The sequence below is a fragment of the Cydia splendana genome, chromosome 9, assembly GCF_910591565.1.
Source record: "Cydia splendana chromosome 9, ilCydSple1.2, whole genome shotgun sequence".
NCBI classification, from domain to species: domain Eukaryota; kingdom Metazoa; phylum Arthropoda; class Insecta; order Lepidoptera; family Tortricidae; genus Cydia; species Cydia splendana.
Genome location: NC_085968.1, coordinates 5,156,990 through 5,180,532, shown reverse-complemented (window position 1 = coordinate 5,180,532; position 23,543 = coordinate 5,156,990). Strand labels below are relative to the sequence as shown.

The 23,543-nt window shown below is 40.3% G+C and overlaps 4 protein-coding genes across 5 annotated transcripts in view; 2 read left to right on the top strand and 2 right to left on the bottom strand.

Moving 5' to 3' along the window:
- The window catches only part of LOC134793440 (MAP kinase-interacting serine/threonine-protein kinase 1-like), a 362,541-nt gene that overhangs the window by 220,540 nt on the left and 118,458 nt on the right, over positions 1-23,543 (bottom strand). The gene's annotated exons all lie outside the window — the stretch shown is intronic.
- The window catches only part of LOC134793442 (NAD(P)H-hydrate epimerase), a 110,837-nt gene that overhangs the window by 79,729 nt on the left and 7,565 nt on the right, over positions 1-23,543 (top strand). The window lies entirely within an intron of this gene.
- On the top strand, positions 192-22,365 carry LOC134793432 (integrator complex subunit 5). 2 transcript variants are annotated; one of them, XM_063765003.1, is made up of 17 exons: positions 192-498; positions 607-754; positions 4,576-4,686; positions 4,815-4,978; positions 5,529-5,649; positions 6,348-6,512; positions 6,817-6,975; positions 7,126-7,441; positions 7,757-7,934; positions 9,018-9,132; positions 11,397-11,620; positions 12,895-13,056; positions 13,457-13,573; positions 14,804-14,978; positions 21,177-21,310; positions 21,621-21,705; positions 22,094-22,365. In XM_063765003.1, exons 1-17 carry the CDS (start codon positions 283-285, stop codon positions 22,348-22,350), a joined length of 2,847 nt encoding a protein of 948 aa, XP_063621073.1. In that variant the 5' UTR covers positions 192-282; the 3' UTR covers positions 22,351-22,365. The 2 variants fall into 2 exon arrangements, with proteins under 2 accessions (XP_063621073.1, XP_063621072.1); XM_063765002.1 differs by having other exon boundaries at positions 21,174-21,310.
- On the bottom strand, positions 9,278-10,492 carry LOC134793875 (glucose-1-phosphatase-like). The gene has a single exon (XM_063765590.1). The coding sequence runs from the start codon at positions 10,457-10,459 to the stop codon at positions 9,278-9,280; it is 1,182 nt and encodes a 393-aa protein (XP_063621660.1). The 5' UTR covers positions 10,460-10,492.

Genomic DNA, 23,543 nt, shown 5'->3' with positions numbered 1-23,543 from the left:
AAATGTACATCAAAAAATGTCTAATATATTATACGTTTTTATTTCTTTGTTTATTTATAAATATTATCCGTATGAAATAAATTAAGAATAAATTGTATTTGTTTGTTAATTTGTATTGATAAAAATCTGCACTGGTAACATTTTAAAAAGTCAACATCTGTCAGGCTGGCATATGTCAGTGTCACTGATGTCACATTTGCGGTTTGTTTTGCGTGCGTAATGCACGCATCTTTTCATCACTAATGTATCGTTATTGGACAACTAAGTAACTTAATAAACAAAATGAACCCCTCTGGCAATTCCACTGCATTGTCTGCAGACCTTAACAACTTTATTTATGGTGTATCACGAAGGAACTTCCAGAATGCCTCCGAGCTAACAAAAATCGGTATCAGCCTCTTGAAGACGTTTCCAGCCGCCAGAGATGCCGTTCTCGAGTATTTCGCGATGGTTTTTCATAGTGCGGTCAATGTTTCTATCAACCCAACTGACTACGAGGTATGCATTTGTGAATTTTGCGTTTTAAAGACCCGGTATTTAGACTAGCCTATATTTCTTAAAGTACTTAGCCATATAGGTTTAAATAACTCACGGTTTGTTCCTCAGAACGACCCTAATACAAACGGAGCGCTGGAGAGTGTAAACATGATTGGCCCAGAGCTCTGCAGTCTCGGAGAAGCCTGGGCTCCCTTCATTGCGCCATGGTGCATCAATCTGATTATGGATATTGCTACACAAAAGGAAAATGTGCCAAGTAAGTACACAGTTGCAATATTAGACATAACAGTATTTCATTATGTAGCCTTATGAATCCAGAGAAAGCTTGCCAAGAAAATGTTGGTGACTATCTTTGATGAGTAAGGTTAAAGCTTCGTTTGGTCAAATAGAAACTCACTTAATGAATACAAGAAAAATAATGAATAGTATGAATAAGTTAAAAATAGTGTGTCAGCAAAAAGCTTGAAGCTCGGCACTAAGCTACAACCAGTCGGGAGCTACTCCTCACTTTGGGCAAACTCGGCTCTGTCCGGCTCAGCATTGCTCTGACCAATTATTAGGGTTGGCAACACATGACTTCCTTTGCGTGCACGACCACAGATACGATAATGACTTGAATTTTGACAACCCTAAATAGCCAAAAGGAATAGTGCCATACATTAAGAGCGCTATTACATTTCGGCGTTGAGCGAGTTTAGGTATTTTACGCGCTGCGGCAGGCCGTGCGAGCTCAGTATGCCGATCCCTTCTACCACACTCGCACTACAATGATGGATTAAACATTCTTAATCCTTCGCGAAGCATATTGAAATCAACCATAACAACACTAACTGTACTTAACTTTTAAAGTTCTAAAACTGTTATTTGGTAAGTACGAAAATACTAAATGCAGTGCAAATGTACATAGGGGCTGTTCATAAATTACGTCATCTATTTTTGACGATTTTTGACCCCCCCCGCCCCTCAAATCATCCAAAAATCAAGCTTCGGATGAATCTGTTTCCTCCTACGTCATGTTACCATCATCCGATGTCCAGACCCCCCCCCCACTCCTCCCATTTGAAACGACGTAATTTATGAATAGCCCCATACTCGTACTTATGAAGGTATATTACTCGAAAGAAATTATAGGTACCTACTCGCTTATTTACATGTTTCGTCATTGCATTTGGTACCTATAGGTTGTAAAGTTTGTATCAACGAGGGTTTAAAAACGAACTGGTACTGAGGATCTGATGATGATTAAGGTGGTCACGTATACCAATCAACCATGTAGTAACATGATTAGGCTCGTTTGATTCGTCTCAACAAGATCTTTGACACTGAAGATACACAGGGTCTGATGATGGAGCTGGAAGGTGGCCACGGGTACCAGTCTATCATGTAACTAAACAACTTCGTGTTTGGGCTCGTTTGATTCGTCTCAACAAGATCTTTGACACAAGACAGTACTCAGGGTCTGATGATGGAGCTGGAAGGTACCATTACCAATCAACCATGCAACTAAACCACATCGTGTTTAGGATCGTTTGATTCGTCTCAACAAGATCTTTGACACTAGGTGATACTCAGAGTCTGATGATGGAGCTGCAAGGTGGTCACCGGTATCAATGAACCATGCAACTAAACCACTTCGTGTTTAGGCTCGTTTTATTCGTTTCAACAAGATCTTTGACTCAAGATAGTACTCAGGGTCTGATGTTGGAGCCGGAAGGTGGTCACCGGTACCAATCAACCATGCAACTAAGCCACTTCGTGTTTAGGCACGTTTTATTCATCTCAACAAGATCTTTGACACAAGGTAGTACTCAGGGTCTGATGATGGAGCGCGAAGGTGGCGACGGGTATATCATCATCAGCTCCATCATCAGACCCTGAGTAGTATCTTGTGTCAAACATCTTATTGCGACGAATCAAACGAGCCCAAACACGAAGTGGTTCAGTTACATGGTAGACTGGTACCCGTGGCCACAGTCCAGCTCCATCATCAGACCCTGAGTACTAACTTGTGTCAAAGATCTTGTTGCGACGAATCGAACGAAGCCAAACACGAAGTGGTGTAGTTGCATGGTTGATTGGTACCGGTGACCACCTTCCGGGTCCATCATCATACCCTCAGTACTACCTTGTGTCAAAGATCTTGTTGCGACAAATCAAACGAGCCCAAACACGAAGTGGTTCAGTTACATGGTAGACTGGTACCCGTGGCCACCTTCCAGCTCCATCATCAGATCCTGAGTACTATCTTGTGTCCAAGGTCTTGTTGAGACGAATCAAACGAGCCTAAACACGAAGTGGTTTAGTTGCATGGTTGATTGGTACCGGTGACCACCTTCCGGCTCCAACATCAGACCCTGAGTACTATCTTGTGTCAAAGATCTTATAGAAACGAATAAAACGAGCCTAAACACGAAGTGGTTTAGTGGCATGGTTGATTGGTACCGGTGACCACCTTCCGGCTCCAACATCAGACCCTGAGTACTATCTTGTGTCAAAGATCTTATAGAAACGAATAAAACGAGCCTAAACACGAAGTGGTTTAGTGGCATGGTTGATTGGTACCGGTGACCACCTGCCGGCTCCATCATCAGACCCTGAGTATTATCTTGTGCCAAAGATCTTGTTGAGACGAATCAAACGAGCCCAAACACGAAGTGGTTTAGTTGCATGGCTGATTGGTACCGGTGACTACCTTCCGGCTCCATCATCAGACCCTGAGTACTATCTTAAGTCAAAGATCTTGTTGAGACGAATAAAACGAGCCTAAACACGAAGTGGTTTAGTTGCATTGTTGATTGGTACTGGTGACCACCTTCCGGCTCCATCATCAGACCCTGAGTACTATCTTAAGTCAAAGATCTTGTTAAGCCGAATCAAACGAGCCCAAACACGAAGTGGTTTAGTTGCATGGTTGATTGGTACCGGTGACCACCTTCCGGCTCCATCATCAGACCCTGAGTACTATCTTGAGTCAAATAAATACATATAGAATGTCAGGTCGTTTCAAATATTTTTAATCTTGTCCGGTAGTTTATTAAACTGTACCATTATAAATTATAATACTATAAAAACAGTGCTAGGATCAAAGTCTCTCGTTGCGGTTTACACGCACACAGTATAGCGTTTTACACGGCGCCCACCGCACACAATGATAAAAAACCTCGTCGTCGCCGTTGAAAATGTGCGGAGCCGACCGACACACGTCCTGCCTCTACAAGCTCTGCCGCGGCACTGAGCTGGCGCAGCGCGCGTCATCGGTAATATAGAGTAGTTTTCAAAAAATTGCCAAAAAATTATAATAGAATTTCATAAACACTTATGTATACCAACAGTATAAGCAAACGTTGCAGATTGCTTGAGTATGAAAATGACTTCGATATTGAGTAGATTTTCGTAGGAATTGACACTTGTTTCGGAGAGAAAATCGAGTTCGTTTTACTTTGATTTTCTCTTTCTCAAAGGTATGTAGGAAAAATATAGTTTGATATGCCTAAAGTACAGGGTATTAGTAATACAAAATAGCCAGGTTTAGCAGAGTAAAATTCTCAACATTTCCAAATAAGAGCTCGCCATTCAGTGCTTCACGGGGTTTTTCGGAAACGACCATCAGAAAAAAAATCATTACTAATTTAATAAGTCCTTTTTCTAATATTTACAACGATATTTATAAAGATAAGAAGACGCTTTTACTGGAACAAGTACTCATTGTTTCTAATAATGAGCGCAAAGTCCTTAATTTCGTCGACTAGTATCATCAATTTTGCATTATTTCGACTTTTCTTGTAAGAGCGCTCTTAATTAGAAAGGGATATCATGATTTGTCCCTGAATCACTGTCAAACTTCAGTTTTGTAGGAAGTGTCCTTTCTGTACGGTAGTACTATTATTTGTTCTGTGCTACAACTTGCCATTTTCACTGGTGATTTTCAACTTGATTCTTGATTTAAAGGACTACAGCCATGAAGATGGCCCGATGGACCTAACACGCTTGCCAAATACTGATTACATGAGCATTCCAAGCAAATTTTTAACAGTGTGGTCTGTTCAAGTTTTAAATTGATGTTTTTTTACCTTCTAGGTGGAACCCTCCAAACAACTGAACCAATAAGGATTCTGTTGGACATCACAGCACAAAACCTGACATTACTAGACACAGATAGGAGAGCTAAATGCATAGATATGATGCTGGGTAAGAAATTGTTATATTTTATTTATATCACATATACTTAATTTGTTGTCAAATCTCGACTTAATTTTTAACATTAAATCAATTACATTTTATGTTAAACACATTTTTGGAAATGATTATGTTGCCAGGCTGCCGTGCGTGCTCCTGGGCGGTGGGCTGGATCGGGCGCGCGGAGCCGGCGCTGGTGGCGCCGCGGGCGCTGGCGCTGGGCGCCGACGCCGTGCTGGCGCACCTGGCGAACCACCCGCCGGCTTTGTTGCATGTTCGACGCGCGCTACTCGACTTGTTCCAGGTTTGTAAGGTCGACATATAGGCTGCTGTGGGCGGTAGGCTGGATCGCGCGCAGCGCCAGAAAGTGAGCCTTTTGAAATGCTCGAAAGCCGAGTATAGTTTGACACTGTTAAAGTTTGAAGTAAAGCCATAATCGACTCTCTCTCATTGAATGGTACTTGTAGAATGCCTCTGAGGGAAGCCTAGAAGAAGACTAGGCTAGAAGAAGTTCTATGAGGTTATTTTCGGGAGACAATCGATAACGTTATGCAGGTTAGGTTAGAGCAGCGGTCGGCAACCTTTTAGCAACCAAGGGCCATATAGTAGGTAACGAAGTTGACGCGGGCCGCACATTGGTAATATTTGTGACTTTAGCAGACATTTTCCTTTGTCAATATTACATACAAAATAGCTAGAGAGGCTCGCGGGCCGCCTGTTGCCGACCGCTGGGTTAGAGCAAAATATAAGTCCATAAATAGTCCAAAATATGTCAATATGAGGTTTATCAATGCACAGTATAATTTGCTCCATCTAACTGTAAGCAGGTATTATAATCTTTGACTTGATTGCAGGAAGCCATCTCATTGAAAGGCGACTCCGAGAAGCAGCGGGACGTGATCCCCTACCTGTTGAACTTGGCTGCCAAGTCCGATATTGTGCTCAAAGCTATCACGCAAGACATTAAACAGACGCGTAAGTATATAATGTTTTTATTTTATTTTTATTTAATCTTTATTGCACAAAAGAAAAACCTTATAGTACAAAAGGCGGACTTAATGCCATAAGGCATTCTCTACCAGTCAACCTTAAGGCTAAGCAGAGAGATTGTGAGCGGTGCTACAATTACAACAGCAAAAACAATCAATAAATTACGAATAACATATTAATTACCTATACAAATATATTATACACATATACTATAATATATATATTATAGTATATATACATATATATTATAGTATACGTATATGTTTATTGTTATTGAAGATCTAATTTCACTTGACTGGTGTCATTGAACAGTGACTCTGAGAAATAGCGAGACGTGATCCCTTACCTGTTGAACTTGGCTGCCAAGTCCGACACCGTGCTCAAAGATATCACGCAAGACATTAAACAGACGCGTAAGTATAAATAAGTGTGCAATGCAAACTAAGTGTACGATGAAACAGGGCTTGCAATAAATAGTTTGTGTTGCTATTTTACTGATCAGAATCCTAGCTAGTAATGTTGCGATTTTCTGATTAGAATCCGTCTAGTTTAACTTCATAAGAATTTTACATTTTTGGGGAGCCCTAATGTCCAGGCTAAGCTAAGTTGCTAAGTGCAGAGTTAACTTAGACGGACTTAAACACATATTATGTCCGACTAAAAGTCTGTGTTTTGTTTGCCAGTGACAGACGAGGTGGTCCAACGCTTATGGGTGGTGTGGTCGCACCAGCGCAACACGGCGGCCTGGGAGGGAGTCGGGCCCGAGTCGCTGGTGGCACTGCTTGTGCGCGCGTCCGTGCAGTGCACTCTACTTCTTCTACACCATCCTGTGTGCCGGCAGCTGCTTGGTAAGTGGTCCCACCAGCACAGTTTTTAGGCATTTTTATACAACTGAATGATAGAGCTCTCGACGGTGAATGTTTTGCGATATGCGGTATTATTATTACGTACCGTAGCGCCACAGCTACAATGTCGATTTTGATAAAAGAGTTGTCGATGTATTTATTTTATGACCTGCCGGGATGAGATAGTCCACATTTCAAAACGGCTACACGAAAAAATCCAATGTTGGCTTGTAAATTTTCGATCTATCTTTCTCGACTAAATTGTGACTATAACAATGGCGACTTTATCTTAATGTTTTTATTATAGAGTACCTCCTACAGAAGCTAGAACTGTCAGGTCTACTCCCAGACGCCGACTTTCCACTTCTAACCAGTGCTGCCGAAGAGGCGCCAGTGCTTAGGGAGAGACTCCTGGTCGGAGACCAGTTGGAACAATATACTATTGCCCGACTGCTCATACTTGTCAGTAAGTATTACCCGCAGAAGCTATTATGACTTTTTTGTAAAGTAATAAATAAAAAAAAAAAACAAGAATTGCTCATTTAAAGGTATATAATGATCACTTTTGTTTTTGTTATTTTTGAGATAACGTCCTCACCTAACCCATTATTTCCAGGTTGCCGCCTCCCCACAGAATACATCAACACACTAAGCTACCTCCTCCAATACTCCCGCAACGACACAACCCTAGCTCTCTTCGTACGCATCATGTCCGGCACCATGACTATGCACATCCCTAACGACACCTCAGAACGCGCGCTAGGCTCGACCGAACGATACCAGGAGCATATTCAGACGGCCGTCGGAAACGCTTTGAGGAATTCTATGCAGTCAGATACGCAGATAAAGAAGAGTTTTGTGCAGGGGAAGGTGCCGGCCGATCAGAAGACGTATTTGCATCATTATTGTCTGAATATCGTCAAGTTGTTGAGGTAGTTAACTATTGTTTTTCAAATATGAAACTGAAACTGGAGTAAACATACTACACTATAACTTGGTAAACATAACAAAACATGTATTTACTTGATTCAAAGTTAGATTTGAGGTTTGAGGACTGCTAAATTATATGAAGTGATACCTATTGTTTTAATGAGGAAGCAAATTGTACGACCGCCACTTTTAAAAACTGCGATATTATCAAATGAAAAAAAAACTTGTATACCTAGTATTATACTTACCTAATTGTACTTGTAACCTAAGATAGCTTCTTGCGAAAATTACTTAGAAACTGATATATATATTCATAGATGGGAGAACTCCAACCGGGTACCGCACCTCCGCACCCGCCCAATAGCTCGGGCGGTCGAGGCTAACCTTTGCCGCTTCGGTACTGCGTTGCAAGAGACTGCATCTCTGTTACGGATCACAGTTGACTGCACTATGTCTTCGTTACCTGAGATGCCTGCATGCCACGCATTAGTCGAGGTAACCATACTCAAGATTAATAAAAATGTGTTGATTAGTATATTTTATGTATGTGTGTTGTGCAGAAAGACCTTAGCGAACTCGGCGCCGTCGACTGGACAGAGTAGCATGGCGGTTTTTGGTGTCGGAGGCCAAGATCCACTTCGGGTCGTTGCGCCACAGCAGTAAGTATCTTGGTACCTACTGTGCTACAAGAAATTGCATCTCTTCTGCGGATCATCATTTGACTGCACTATGTCTTCGCTCCCGGAAAGGCCTGCCTGTCACGCCTTGGCTGAGGTAACTACACACAAGAGCAATAAAAACGGATTGCTTTACTAGAAATTTCTATACAAAATAACCAGTTTTCTATGTTCTTTGTTTATATGCAGCAATCTGTAGTGAAACACTACTGAACGTAGATCTTTCTTGTCGTTTAAATGCTCTAAATCCGGAGTGGATTACAACGTGTATGTACACTGATGGCTATGGTACGGCATCACTATGTGGGGTAAAAATGCTTCGTTGTCTTCACATGATGGTTGTCATTTTCTTATCTAAACCAAAAAACTTCGTATAAGATGAATAAAGTCTAAGGAAAAAACGTGCCTCGGAAATCAAGAAAAAGTCATTCTCGGATAGATGGCGCACACACCTTTGGCCTATGATCGGCTAGATGGCGTGACGACACCGTTTCATATTTAACAATTTTAACACATAGATATCAGTGAATGAACATGGGTCAAAATGATATAAAAATAATAAAATCATTTTTCCATATATATACATTTTATTGATAATTTTATACGTTTTCATTTTGAGTTTTAGTCGGGTGTCGATAGATGGCAGTAAATTTACTGTGACTACAAAATTTACTATGACAGGACCCCTCTATACTATCTATTCTCTTTGTCTAAACTAAACTAAAAGCACCAACAGTACTTAAATATGGAAATTTTGTAATTCTTTGCTTAAATTTTTAACATTGTGTGACATAGTGAAAATTTTGTGATACAGCTGAAAATAAATCGTTATACTTTCGGCGGTTGAATGTTTAATAAATAACTTATTTTTATCGTCATATTTGTATTGTTCTCTTGGCAGGTGTTGGACAGAATAGACTTGACCGGGACGAAGGGGTTGCCGCCGAGCGTGGAGGCCATCTTGAAGGTCGTTAAAGCCACAGTCATGTATTTCTTCCGGTGTCTACATGAAGAAGGTACAAAACACATTCTATATTCTCCAATGAGTTGCTTCTAATTGGCTATCTGCAGAAAAGTCAACGCTTTTTGGATAGAAAATGCTTTCAGATACCTACTTGGCACAAGCCCGCAACGGCCGCAACTTTACTTCAAATGAAACATTTATACAGTATTTAAAATGTTTATAAAATCATTCCAAGGGCAGAAGCCATTTTCATCGACAGCACACTTTTTCATCTCAAGGAGCTGCCACTGCGGCGGATCCTGTAAACTAACTTCAACGCCATCTCTTATTTGTTCAGTGGACTGGTACACATAGTTCACTCTCAGCAAATCTTGATCCTTTTCCTCGTTGTACCACTTTTGAAACACAACCTTTCCGCCTATAGGCGTTCTTTCAAGTTGATAATCTAGAATGTAGCGTTTAAAACCTAAAGAAGTGGTTAGCACACTGATGTTGGCGTCTTGTGCGACGAGTAGATAAAATTTCCTTCTACCATTCTGAAATATATCAGATAAATATTTAAGCAGGGGCAGAGCTATATCCCTATCCAAAATCTTAGTTTCGAATCGCAATTCGAGATAAGTTCTCAGCATCGCCATTATAGTTTCCCACTGCCTCTTCGTTTGTATTTGACCCCACGCCACATTTTCAGGCGCCATACCATCGTAATATGCCATCAAACACGAATCAACAAAGCTCCAACCAATGTTCACACCACCTGAAACCCTCGGTATATCCATATTAGTATCAAACACAATTTCCGTTTTCGCTTCACTCAAATCGCAAACCTTTTCTGTTTTGCAGTACGACGAATGTCCAAAATCCGCTATTCTGTTCAATTCCAGAAATGCATTTCTCAAGTCCGTACTGTTCAAATTCTTCATCGCTTCATTTAGAACAGCTGTTTTGAATTCCGCCGAATCGTTTCTGACTTTAAATCTAAAGATTGGATCATGGTCTGTAATGTTTTTAAAGAGAACCCTCACACAGTCTCCAAAAGCGCCCTCAGCGAATGCTTTTGCAGTTTCTTTTGTCCTTGATCTAGTATTTGCATATACAAATACTTCGTCTCCCGGGCAGTTATTGTCGAGTAACTTTTCCTTAATCATCCAATCAGAAAAGTATTTGCCCATGTGATGTTCGAGGAGCCGCCCCTTTGGAGTTAAAGCTCCTGGTTCCATATTCCATGTAGGCCAGGGTTTTGGGCTGAGCAAATCCGTGCTAATGTCGTAGTGGAATGGGGCCCTTATATTATGTCTCGATAGCACGATCACTTGTTTTAACTCGTAGCCATTACCCACAAAGAATGTCGTAATAAATACTGTTAATTTTAGGAACATTCTAGCGACCCGGCCCGGCTTCGCACGGGTTAACAAATTATACACCTACACTTTCCTCAAGAATCACTCTATTGGTAGGTGAAAACCGCATGAAAATCCGTTCAGTAGTTTTTGAGTTTATCGCGAACAAACACACAAACAGACAGACGCGGCGGGGGACTTTGTTTTATAAGGTGTAGTGATTTAATATTTGCGATGTTGTCAGCTTTCGCATTTGATACTAAAATGTTCACTGTACAGAGTTATTAGTTTAGTTTATTTTGTTATCAAAATGAACTGTGGGGGTCAAGGGTAAGTTCAGTTATGTTCTTTCTCTATCTATTCTGTTCTCACAGGCAGTCTATTTACGGAGTTCAATGACTTACTTACAAACGGAGATGCAAAATATGGTTGCTGTTTAATAATTAATACTCTTGATGGGATTGTGTTTATGCCAAAACCAACTCCGATTCGTTTTCTGCTACTTATGTACCAAAACTATTAAATTCACGGCAGTGTTTAAGAAAAAATCTACATAATTCTAAATAAGTTCGCCAAATATGTGGTATGTAAATATTTTGATTACCAATCAACTGGCTGAAATGTAAAATTGAAAGAGTTGTGTTAAAAAATAATGTAATTTACCTACTGTGTTGTGCTTTGCGTGGCGCGCGGTCCCGGGCCACATACATAGGTACTTGCATTTGAAACTTATCAATAAAAAAAACCGGCCAAGTGCGAGTCAGACTCACGCACGAAGGGTTCCGTGCCATTACGCAAAAAAATTAATTAAAACTTAAATACTACACTTTTTTATTGCGGAATTGGTAACGCATTGGACCGGTAATCCAAGGATGTGGGTTCGAGTCCCACGTTGGCCAGAGTTGCTCATCGTTTATTTTTTCATTGTGATTGATATCTGTATTTGCAAGTTATAGAAACATGTTTTGTTTCGCAGATATCCTAGCAAAACTCCGCGGCGTACAAATCGCGAGTCGCCTGCTCCGCAAACTTTGTCTCCACAGCAAGCTCGCTCGCGCTGCCGCACTCAGGGACCTGCTTGAGACGGCCATGTTTAGGGAAGAGGCGGCGTTTGGTAGCAAGAGTTTTGTGAATAACACCGTCGTGCCGGCTAGGGATTGGCAGCCGGAGGAGTTACTACTGCAAATGAATCAGAAGCATGTGAGTTTATCATTTATTATAACCCAAGTTACGTTATCAGGCGTTCCAAAATTGAAGCGCTTACCTTGTGACAAATTGTACAAGTTGCCTTTAGTCGCACCTGGGCAAGCGAGAAATGTACACGTGCTATAATGAGCTCCCACTCACCGAAAGAGACAAGCCAAGAGACAAGCGAAAGAGACATGTTAAGCAACGAGTATGACAAAGGTAAATGGAATGTGAAATTAATAAAAAATAACAGATTGCTTCGTAGGTAATAGAAATAAACATGGAACTATTTTTGTGCTCCTTATGTATGAGTATAACCTATCTATAGTTACATAATAAATATCATTGGTTTGAGGACGGATACATACCCATAACTTACAGATACGTATACACAATGTACCCATTTAATATTACCTTGTGTTTTCACTTGCATCCGTCATTAGTATAAAACGAGTACAAGATAGGATACTAGGTCGGGTAACTTTGTGGGACAAATACCGCCATGTTTAGAAGAGCTTCGTGAACAACACCGTCGTGCCAACTAGAGACTTATGTCAGTAGCACCAACGCTAGAAAGGCGACCACCGTCTCCTCCAACAGGTTACTGTCGGCCGTTAGAGATTGGGACGCCCGCCGCACGCTTCACGAGCGCTGGAGGACCTGCCACAATTCATAACAATTCTTTAGGGGGATTACAATAGGCTAGATGACAAATTTTCATTTATGGTATCAATCAATCAGGTTTGTTAAAGCAATACAAAAGTCAGAAATGATAGTCCAACTCCGACAGTCGTACTTCACTCACGAAACGCCCCTAACAAATCGCTATGTGACGTCAAGGTTACTGAGATCGCATCTTGAAGTTTGAACAAAACAAGAAAATTGCATTTTTGTCGGTGAAATATTGCGTTTATGTATATAGTTGCCATACAATCTTTTTTTGGATAAAATGTGAAGAATCGAATGGTATCCTTACTTATTTCGTTTTTGATAGTAAATCAAACTAAAATTTTGAAAATTTCAGGTGCTGTATTTTTGTATTATTTCCATATATTTTTTTAATGTCCACAATATTGTGATAAATTGCTCATTTGCTATCTATTTTAATAGATTTTGTTATAAAATTCAACATGTGTCATCAATGTCATCATCCCTATTTATTAAACTTGCATATATTGGAAATAAATAAGTAGGTAAATAAATTACGAGATAACTAAACGGGAGGAGACGGGGGTAGTTTAACGGCTTCCGCTTTCATTAAACCCTAAAATGTTCGATTCCTTCAGGGCCCAATAACCCAGCTGACTCAAAGCCACACTTCAGTATTCCACGCGGGCATCATCGGCTCAGGCATCCGAAAGCAGAACCTGTACGAGTCCAAGAAAGACATTCCGCCCATCCTCACCACAAACAATGAGCTGCTTATGGGCGCCCTTATGTCCTGTATGGTGAGTTTATTTCTCTAGGGCCCAATAACCCAACTGACTCAGAACCACACGGGCATCAGTCTTCCACGCGGGCATCATCGGCTCAGGCATCCGAAAGCAGAACCTCTATGAGTCCAAGAAGGAAATTATATTTAAAAATTAATTGTATGATAAGGGTTCCCCCGCATATGTCGACGCGAAATCGGCAAAATCCGATAGGAAAAAGCTTTATGTCAGCGCAATAAGAGCGAAAAAGTCGTCCTTCGACTCGGCTTGCATCGGCCGGCGCCTGCTGTCGCGTCGACGGCTTTTTCGGTGAGACATATCATATAGCCCAAATTGTTATCCATACATTACTACGGCTGCTATTTAAGCGTGACGTCACGCCGCAACTTTTTAATTTGCGGTCATTTTTTAACAGGACGGCAACAACGGTGTGGTCGAAGGTTGTACCTCAGTGGCTTTACTTTTGGTGGAGCTGGTATCACCTGATGTCATGTATAACGGTCTACCTTGGCCAGACGAAGATTTTACTAAGGTTAGTATAAATGCCTATTATGCTTTTAGGTTTTTTTTTATATAGATGAACAGGAAAATTAGTCCCAAACCGTTTGAAAAAGTAGAATTTATATTGTCTGATGGTCAAAATTTAGGGGATATTTATGAACAGATATCACTGGGAATAAGCGATTATTTTACTTCCTAAGTCCTAATCCTAAGGGATTGAAAGTACAAGTTGAGTTGTAGGGTAGTAAATGAAGCAAGTTGTTGTATGGAGACCCATGCATTAATTTCTCAGTCGATGAAATTTAGCTTGGTTATTGTATAGTATGAGCCGAGACTAACATTATAAATATCCAAAAAAAAAAACTCCTAAGTTAGGTAAAAACACAAATCTGATTATATATTGAACCGAGTAATTCCTCAGTCCAAAATTATTTTACAAAATAAGTTATTTGTATCAGTATGTGATACTAGAAAAAAATTTAAAAGTTTTGTCAAACATGAGAATATTTTTTTATGATACTTCCTTTTTTTGACGCTCTTTTTCATGGGAAAATTGCTCTGTCATTTTTTTCTTCTTATATGATCTTAGAATATAATTTGGCGTAGTGGGTAAAAAAATCCAAAAAAAATGCGTATAGAAATGTATGTATGTATAGAACTATTAAAAACTGAGAGTGGAAAATTTTTAGATTTTCATTTTGTAGGTATAAAACGGCAATAAAATGGCATTCCAGTGAAAAAATTAGACTGAGCAATTTTCCGGTCCAAGACACGCCAAAAAATTTTATTTTATTAATACTGGTATTTCTGCTGGGATATTTTTTTGATATTTCATATATTGTTGCAATAAGTTACATGAATATGTCTGGCGAAGAAAGTTTGAACGGAGCATTTTTCCGTAAAAAGATATTAACGATTTAAGACTTTAGGTATTTACTTTAATTCTATTATTATTATTCTTTGGAAATTTATACAATACTTTTTATTTATTGATACTTTATCATACTGTAAAGTTTTTTCAGGCTGAGGAATTACTGCGGGGTCCACTACCTTTATTTACTACACTATTGAGGTGTGCAATAAAGAGTATTTGTATTGTACGAGAGTATTAAGTGGGAAGGTGACGGCAGTTAAGTAGTTTAAAAAAATCTTAGTGGACAAAGTCACGGGCGGAGGCTAGTTACAAAAAAAAAACGGATTAAGGCAGAGTTTAATAAAAAACTAATTAATAATGTTCGTGTTTCGTCGATTATGATTACAGCAAGTGAGCATAGAGCGTGAACTGTACATGCGCTCGGCCTTAGAAAGCAGCGCCGTAGCTCGCGCGGCGCTGCGGCGCTGCGCCGGCGCGCGGCCCGCGCTGTGCCTCGCCTCCGCGCTGCTGCGCGCCGCCGCCGCCACCGCCGCGCCGCTGCACCGCCTCGCCACGCAACAAGGTTGGTTACTCCTTCAGCATATAGGTACAGTACCCGGCGATAAGTCATCTAATCCTGATTATAATATTTCATCTACTATAATATATCATTGCCATCATGAAATATGTCGACGTTTCGCGCATACAGTTAAGAATAACTAGTTCGTTAGTGCAAATGCCAAATGTTTATAAAGAGTGACCCAGGAGACCGTATGCGACTGACAAGAAAAAGTTGTTCACCCCAATCACAGACAAGACATCCTCCAGACTGAGCATATAGTAGCGCTACCCCCTCTGCCACAAATATACGGTAGTTTTACTCCATTTTCGAGTCAGTGTCTTTTCTCAAACATACTCCGAAATGTATGCGTTAATGTCGCGAAATGAAGACATGAAGTTGCTCATTTATGGCTCCTTACATTACTTCTTTACCTAGGCCAAGAAGTAATGTAGGGAGTTAGTATGAAACGTACATTATTGTCCGCTGCTCTAACTTTTTAAATTTGCTCACTAAGATTAGACTGACAAAGGAAATATTACATACAGCCAACGACCACTCTCACTGTAAGCATACTTGCGACATTAAAAGTAAAAAAAAAACAAAATCTATGGACCTTGGAGCGTCGCGCCCATAAGTGAGAGCGAGAAAGAGATAGCGAAAAACAGATATCTCTTTCTCGCTCTCACTTATGGGTGCGACGGTGCGGTGCGATAGTGTGTTACCACTTTAAAAAAAAACTATAGTTAAGGCAGTATTTGCTTTATGGTTTATGGTACGATTTCTTTTTTTTTTTAATCTTTATAGGGCTGTATCTCCTAAACCGTAAAATTTTCGTTCACCTTTATGAAACCCCTAAGTAATATCTAAAAAAAAAAAAGAAAAAAAAAATTTATAGGGTTGTATCTCCTAAACCGTGCGTCGTAGCCCAAAAATAATCAAATTTTCGTTCCCCTTTATGAAACCCTTAAGTAATACTTAAAACACAAAAAAGAAAAAAAAAAAAGAAAAAAAATGTTTATAGGGTTGTATCTCCTAAACCGTGCGTCATAGCGCAAAAATAATAAAATGTTCGTTCCTCTGTAGGAAACCCCTAATTAATATTAAAAAAAACCGGCCAAGTGCGAGTCGGACTCGCGTTCCAAGGGTTCCGTATATTACACAATTTTTAACAATCAGTGCCGGATTAAGATATGTTGATGCCCTAAGGATTTCTAGGTGCCCCCTCTCCCTCGGGTCATCAAGATTACATTGATTTTTTGGTAAATTGAGAGAAGTTCATTGCTGCGTTACAGCTGAGAATGGAAATCAGTCACATCATTTTATCACGAAAATTGACAGTGCCGCAGCAGTAATGTTGCAACAGAGTACCTAATGCTGTTGCAGTCGCCACCCGAATGTCACCTTTATCATAGGTTAGAAAGTAATAGAAACGCGAGCGAAGCGAGCGCGGAAATTTTTCGATATAAAAACGCAATATGATAGACAGTTGTAAATGTTTACTTTTAGTATGGAAATCAGTCACATCATTTTATCACGGAAGTTGACAGTACTGCAGCAGTAACGTTGCAACAGAGTAATGTTGCTGCAGTCGCCACCCGAATGTCACCTTTATCATACCTTATAAAGTTATTAAAAACGCGAGCGAAGCGAGCGCGAACATTTTTCGATATACAAACGCAATTTTACTTTTAGTCCCAACCAGGCGCGAATCCAGGATTTCATACAGAGAAGGGATGGGACAGTTTTCTATCAGCCTAGCTTCGCATAGGGCTCGATATTTCTTAGGCTTCGATATTCCAGGTTGTTTTCATGCATAAAATATGCAAGAAAGCAGAGCTTGGAATTGAATTGGCGAAGTGTGAGAAAGGCAGTAGGCCTAGCTGCGAAAGAGGAAAGCTTGGATTTGGATCCACGCCCAAGTGTAATTAAGGCAGAAGGCCTCGCATAAGACCTAACGCCGAACCGCAAATGAGTGGGTTGAAATCGAATCTATGCATGTAATCACGACTCTTCTTCTGCTACCGATTGTTTCCCAAAGAATTACGCGCCATTATTTTTGCAAATTAGCTTTTGGACAGCTAAAAAAAATCGTGTGGTAAAAACGATGTGTCTGTCCCTAATTTTAAAATTTGTTCATCTTTTTCAACCTGGCATTTTGGTGCCCCTCCTGAACGTGGTGCCGTAAGCACGTGCTTGTTTTGCTTATTGGTTACAAAGTCTTTATTAATTCAACCATTAAAGTCCACGAGTACAAAAAACTTTAAGCTAGCTCTCAATTTAACATTTTTTTTAAACATTATTTTTAATTTGACCTTACAATTACTCGTAAGTAGGTAAGACCGTTAAATATTTAAAATGATTATCTTATCAGAAAATTATCACCAATTACTCTAAGAAAACTACTACTCTAAGTAATCCGGCACTGTTAACAATGTATTTTCTATGTGAAACGTGAGTGAAATCTCTTTAAAAAATCCGTAGGGGTCGGATTAAAAACTGTAATTAAGTCCGACTCACGCTTGACTGTACATTTCTAATAGGTTTTCCTGTCATCTATAGGTATAGACCTATTTTATGTATTTTTTTCAAAATTTTAGACCTAGTAGTTTCGGAGATAAGGGGGGGGGGGAATGGTCATTTTTTGCCTATTTTCTTGAATAACTTCTAAACTGTTGATTCGAAAATTATAAAAAAAAATTATTTGAAATCCTTACAATAAGCTCTTTCATTTGATATGTAACATGATATAGTTCGAAAAATTTTTTTTTTCATTTTTTCATTTACCCCCCAAAAGTGGCCCCCATGTTTAAAATTCATTTGTTTACGTTACATGTCCGTATTCGGGTCACAAACTTACATATGTGTACCAAATTTCAACTTGATTGGTCCAGTAGTTCCGGAGAAAATCTGCTGTGACAGACGGACAGACAGACAGACAGACAGACAGACAGACAGACAGACGCACGAGTGATCCTATAAGGGTTCCGTTTTTTTCCTTTTGAGGTACGGAACCCTAAAAAATAAAAAATAACAAAAAAAACTTTATAATGCTGTATGTATCTCCTAAACCGTACGCCGTAGCGCAAAAATAATCAAATTTTCGTTCCCCTTTAAGAAACCCCTAAGTAATATTTAAAAGACACAAAAAAAGAAAAAAAAAGCAAGATAAATATTTATAGGGCTGTTCTCCAAAACCGTGCGTCGTAGCGCAAAAATAATAAAATGTTCGTTCCTCTGTAAGAAACCCCTAATTAAGAGCGCTATTACATTTCGGCGTTGAGCGAGTTTAGGTATTTTACGCGCTGCGGCAGGCCGTGCGAGCTCAGTACGCCGATCCCTTCTACCACACTCGCACTACAATGATGGATTAAACATTCTTGATCCTTCGCGAAGCATATTGAAATCAACCATAACAAAACTAACTGTACTTAACTTTTAAAGTTCTAAAACTGTTATTTGGTAAGTACGAAAATACTAAATGCAGTGCAAATGTACATAGGGGCTGTTCATAAATTACGTCATCTATTTTTGACGATTTTTGACCCCCCCTACCCCTCAAATCATCCAAAAATCAAGCTTCGGATGAATCTGTTTCCTCCTACGTCATGTTACCATCATCCGATTTCCAGACATCAAACGAGCCCAAACACGAAGTGGTTCAGTTACATGGTAGACTGGTACCCGTGGCCACAGTCCAGCTCCATCATCAGACCCTGAGTACTAACTTGTGTCAAAGATCTTGTTGCGACGAATCGAACGAAGCCAAACACGAAGTGGTTTAGTTGCATGGTTGATTGGTACCGGTGACCACCTTCCGGATCCATCATCAGACCCTCAGTACTACCTTGTGTCAAAGATCTTGTTGCGACAAATCAAACGAGCCCAAACACGAAGTGGTTCAGTTACATGGTAGACTGGTACCCGTGGCCACAGTCCAGCTCCATCATCAGACCCTGAGTAATAACCTGTGTCAAGGATTTTGTTGCGACGAATCGAACGAAGCCAAACACGAAGTGGTTTAGTTGCATGGTTGATTGGTACCGGTCACCACCTTCCGGATCCATCATCAGACCCTCAGTACTACCTTGTGTCAAAGATCTTGTTGCGACAAATCAAACGAGCCCAAACACGAAGTGGTTCAGTTACATGGTAGACTGGTACCCGTGGCCACCTTCCAGCTCCATCATCAGATCCTGAGTACTATCTTGTGTCTAAGGTCTTGTTGAGACGAATCAAACGAGCCTAAACACGAAGTGGTTTAGTTGCATGGTTGATTGGTACCGGTGACCACCTTCCGGCTCCAACATCAGACCCTGAGTACTATCTTGTGTCAAAGATCTTATAGAAACGAATAAAACGAGCCTAAACACGAAGTGGTTTAGTGGCATGGTTGATTGGTACCGGTGACCACCTGCCGGCTCCATCATCAGACCCTGAGTACTATCTTGTGTCAAAGATCTTGTTGAGACGAATCAAACGAGCCTAAACACGAAGTGGTTTAGTTGCATGGTTGATTGGTACCGGTGACCACCTTCCGGCTCCATCATCAGACCCTGAGTATTATCTTGTGCCAAAGATCTTGTTGAGACGAATCAAACGAGCCCAAACACGAAGTGGTTTAGTTGCATGGTTGATTGGTACCGGTGACCACCTTCCGGCTCCATCATCAGACCCTGAGTACTATCTTAAGTCAAAGATCTTGTTGAGACGAATAAAACGAGCCTAAACACGAAGTGGTTTAGTTGCATTGTTGATTGGTATTGGTGACCACCTTCCGGCTCCATCATCAGACCCTGAGTACTATCTTAAGTCAAAGATCTTGTTGAGCCGAATCAAACGAACCCAAACACGAAGTGGTTTAGTTGCATGGTTGATTGGTACCGGTGACCACCTTCCGGCTCCATCATCAGACCCTGAGTACTATCTTGTGTCAAAGATCTTGTTGAGATGAATAAAACGAGCCTAAACACGAAGTGGTTTAGTTGCATGGTTGATTGGTACCGGTGACCACCTTCCGGCTCCATCATCAGACCCTGAGTACTATCTTGAGTCAAATAAATACATATAGAATGTCAGGTCGTTTCAAATATTTTTAATCCTGTCCGGTAGTTTATTAAACTGTACCATTATAAATTATAATACTATAAAAACAGTGCTAGGATCAAAGTCTCTCGTTGCGGTTTACACGCACACAGTATAGCGTTTTACACGGCGCCCGCCGCACACAATGATAAAAAACCTCGTCGTCGCCGTTGAAAATGTGCGGAGCCGACCGACACACGTCCTGCCTCTACAAGCTCTGCCGCGGCACTGAGCTGGCGCAGCGCGCGTCATCGGTAATATAGAGTAGTTTTCAAAAAATTGCCAAAAAATTATAGTAGAATTTCATAAACACTAATGTATACCAACAGTATAAGCAAACGTTGCAGATTGCTTGAGTATGAAAATGACTTCGATATTAAGTAGATTTTCGTAGGAATTGACACTTGTTTCGGAGAGAAAATCGAGTTCGTTTTACTTTGATTTTCTCTTTCTCAAAGGTATGTAGGAAAAATATAGTTTGATATGCCTAAAGTACAGGGTATTAGTAATACAAAATAGCCAGGTTTAGCAGAGTAAAATTCTCAACATTTCCAAATAAGAGCTCGCCATTCAGTGCTTCACGGGGTTTTTCGGAAACGACCATCAGAAAAAAAATCATTACTAATTTAATAAGTCCTTTTTCTAATATTTACAACGATATTTATAAAGATAAGAAGACACTTTTACTGGAACAAGTACTCATTGTTTCTAATAATGAGCGCAAAGTCCTGAATTTCGTCGACTAGTATCATCAATTTTGCATTATTTCGACTTTTCTTGTAAGAGCGCTCTTAATATATAAAAAAAAGAAAAAAAAGGCGGCAATTTAAACATTTTTTCTTACAATGTTTGAGAAAAGCACTATACAATCCTTGGCCGGATCAGTGATTGCAAGACTCGCTTTATCTGGTCTCGTCTACGACTCGGCCGTCTACCGCAATCCCTTACTTCACGGCTGAAGACGTGTGACGCCCGTGTCTTTGAACGGACCAATCACGGCACGGGACTCGCTCACCTCGTCCCCCGCACCCCTGTATTTTTGGCAGCATCGATTTCATGAAATAATTGCTCTAAGCTCCGTCTAGAGGATTCCTAGTCTATGATCCCAATACACTTTATTTGTTTATTTTTTAGCAGACTCCCAATCACCCGAGATAATCCGCGAGAAGACCGCTCTTAAAGAACTGCTGGAAACTATGACGCTGGGACAGTTGCTGCCGCACCCACTCAGCCACATGATTGAAATGGTGCACAATCTCTCCGCTATCGAGGTTTGTCATCAATACCACAGAATAAATCATAATAATAATAGTACTAGGTACAGAAGATTCACTCTCTAACAAAACGCGTCTGTTACGATTAGGACAGATATGACCGCTAGGTGGCGAAGGCGCCACGCGCGGCTTATGGCTAGCCACCAAAATTGGTATGAGACGGATGTAGTTGTAGCTACCTGTTGCAAAGCGACGAAATCGCGGAGCGAGCCACGCCTGTCAATACATAGGTACGTAATTTTTTTAACCAGTTCTCAAATCCTAGAATCCATTCTCGTCATTTTCCTAAAATCCCATTTCGTTGCAGATCGTGCAAGTTTTACGGGATTGTCTATGGAGCTACACGCGAGACAACGTGCCTTCTCCAGCTCTCTTCATTGGTGACGTCACAGGTAAACCTTATACCTTCATCGAAATATTCATCTCATCAGCTTCCGAACCCGGGGGCGGTTTATGTTCAGATCTTCAGATCTATTTCTCTCTGTCTTTATAATATTTTTGGCTGGGTACTTAAATGCAGGAAAAATCAGTTTTGTAAATCGAAGATGACGAAATAAAAAAATGACAACTATCGTGAAAGAAAATCCTCACAGATTATAAAATGCTCTAACTGCCAGTAACCCCAAAAAAATTATCTATGGTTTGTTGCATTGGATTTGGCTTATATACTCTGGCAATCCAACTTTTTCAGTAGAAAAAGGCTTGAAATTCAGTTCGATCTTTCGCTCCTATTTTTGTCATCGCGCGTTTATGCTTTAAACTAATCCTTCCTTCTACCAGGTCTACACTGGCGAGACCCAGCCACGTGCCAACCCGCGCCCGCCTACACGGACACTCTTCGCGCCATCCTCCAAAACGGCATTAAAACGCACGGCCGCCTCTACCCGCTCATGTTCATGGATCTTAAAACACCCACCGAGGGCAAACCAGAGGGCGACACCGAAGGGACGGCCGAGTTGACGATAGATCTGGATGCGTCGGAACCCATGGATGTGCCGTCGGAACCTACAGCACAAACATCGGCTGCGATTTATTAAAAAAAGTTTGAAGTGTTGCATTGCAAGTTTCATTGCAATCGTATTTTTTTAACATGTAAATATTCGTTGTAAGTGAATTCGAATTAAAATTATTGAAAATAGCCGTTTTTTCGTTATACACGGTTACACACGGTTAAAAAACATAGACCTCGCCTCTTCATCATCATTTGGCAATTGCAGTCGGCGTATTTTTATGTGAATTGAAAACAAAGAACCATTTTCAAAGAGTAAAACTTTCAGTTTGTAAGGAAATCGCCGTAGCATTTACCTCAGTGGTTCTCAGGTAAACTTAAAGGGACAAAATTCATTTTTTCGAAGGGACTACCGTCAAAACTTCCTTTTTTCTCACATATTTTGTTTTGTAAGCTTTTTCTGCTCAATATTAAGTTTGACCAATCGCAACTCGCGGTATAAGGAAATAGAAATTAAATAAGACGAATACATTTCTTAACCACTTTATTTACATCCTGGAAACAAAAGTTACAAATACAAAAGTACACCAAGAGCCTTAAGAAGAGACTTAAAACTTATTTGAATCCAATATAGATCTTCTCACGTCTTTGACTGGGTGCCATCAGGTTTGGTAACCGTAGTCGTTTTGATAACTTTTGGTGGTAAATCTGAAAAAAAAACGAGTAACCATTGAGTATTCTTACTTACGTTTTATTTCATTCACTCCCACTAAGTCTAAGTAAGTTTTATTTCATTAAGTTTCGTCATTAAAAAAAGAAGAGAAGTGAATCCCAAGATAAAGTACGGGGATTTTTCTCAATACGTTCGGTTCGCCATCAGATACTTATATCGGAGCGGCCAAGGTGTTCACAATATCTGAGCACGCACTCTAACGCCCTGACAAGAGGCGTGTTCAGATATTTGTGAGCACCTTAGCCGCTGCGATATATCTGATGGCGACTGTACACCGTTGTAATTGTAAACGTAGGACTACGCTTTCACTTGCCATATGCTTATTTGCTCATCAACATGACCCCACAAAAATCAAATCTAATTTGAATTAGAGAACAACCGTCTGACAATAGGAACCGCGCGCATTAAAGGGTCTGCTACGTTTCGGTATAAATTAAGCAGGTCAGTACCGTCTATTTAACTTGATACTAGCGACCCGCCACGGGTTACACAAAACCTTAACAAATTATACACCTAAACCTTAGGAATCATTCTATTACCTAGGTGAA

What these genes read in the sequence shown, in the direction of transcription:
- LOC134793432 (XM_063765002.1), top strand. Translation starts at nt 283, where the DNA reads ATGAACCCCTCTGGCAATTCCACTGCATTGTCTGCAGACCTTAACAAC. An exon ending in GCAAGACATTAAACAGACGC is followed by an intron (nt 5,650 to 6,347) that starts GTAAGTATATAA and finishes TTTGTTTGCCAG; the next exon opens with TGACAGACGAGGTGGTCCAA. An exon ending in ACAATCTCTCCGCTATCGAG is followed by an intron (nt 21,311 to 21,620) that starts GTTTGTCATCAA and finishes ATTTCGTTGCAG; the next exon opens with ATCGTGCAAGTTTTACGGGA.
- LOC134793875 (XM_063765590.1), bottom strand. Translation starts at nt 10,459, where the DNA reads ATGTTCCTAAAATTAACAGTATTTATTACGACATTCTTTGTGGGTAAT.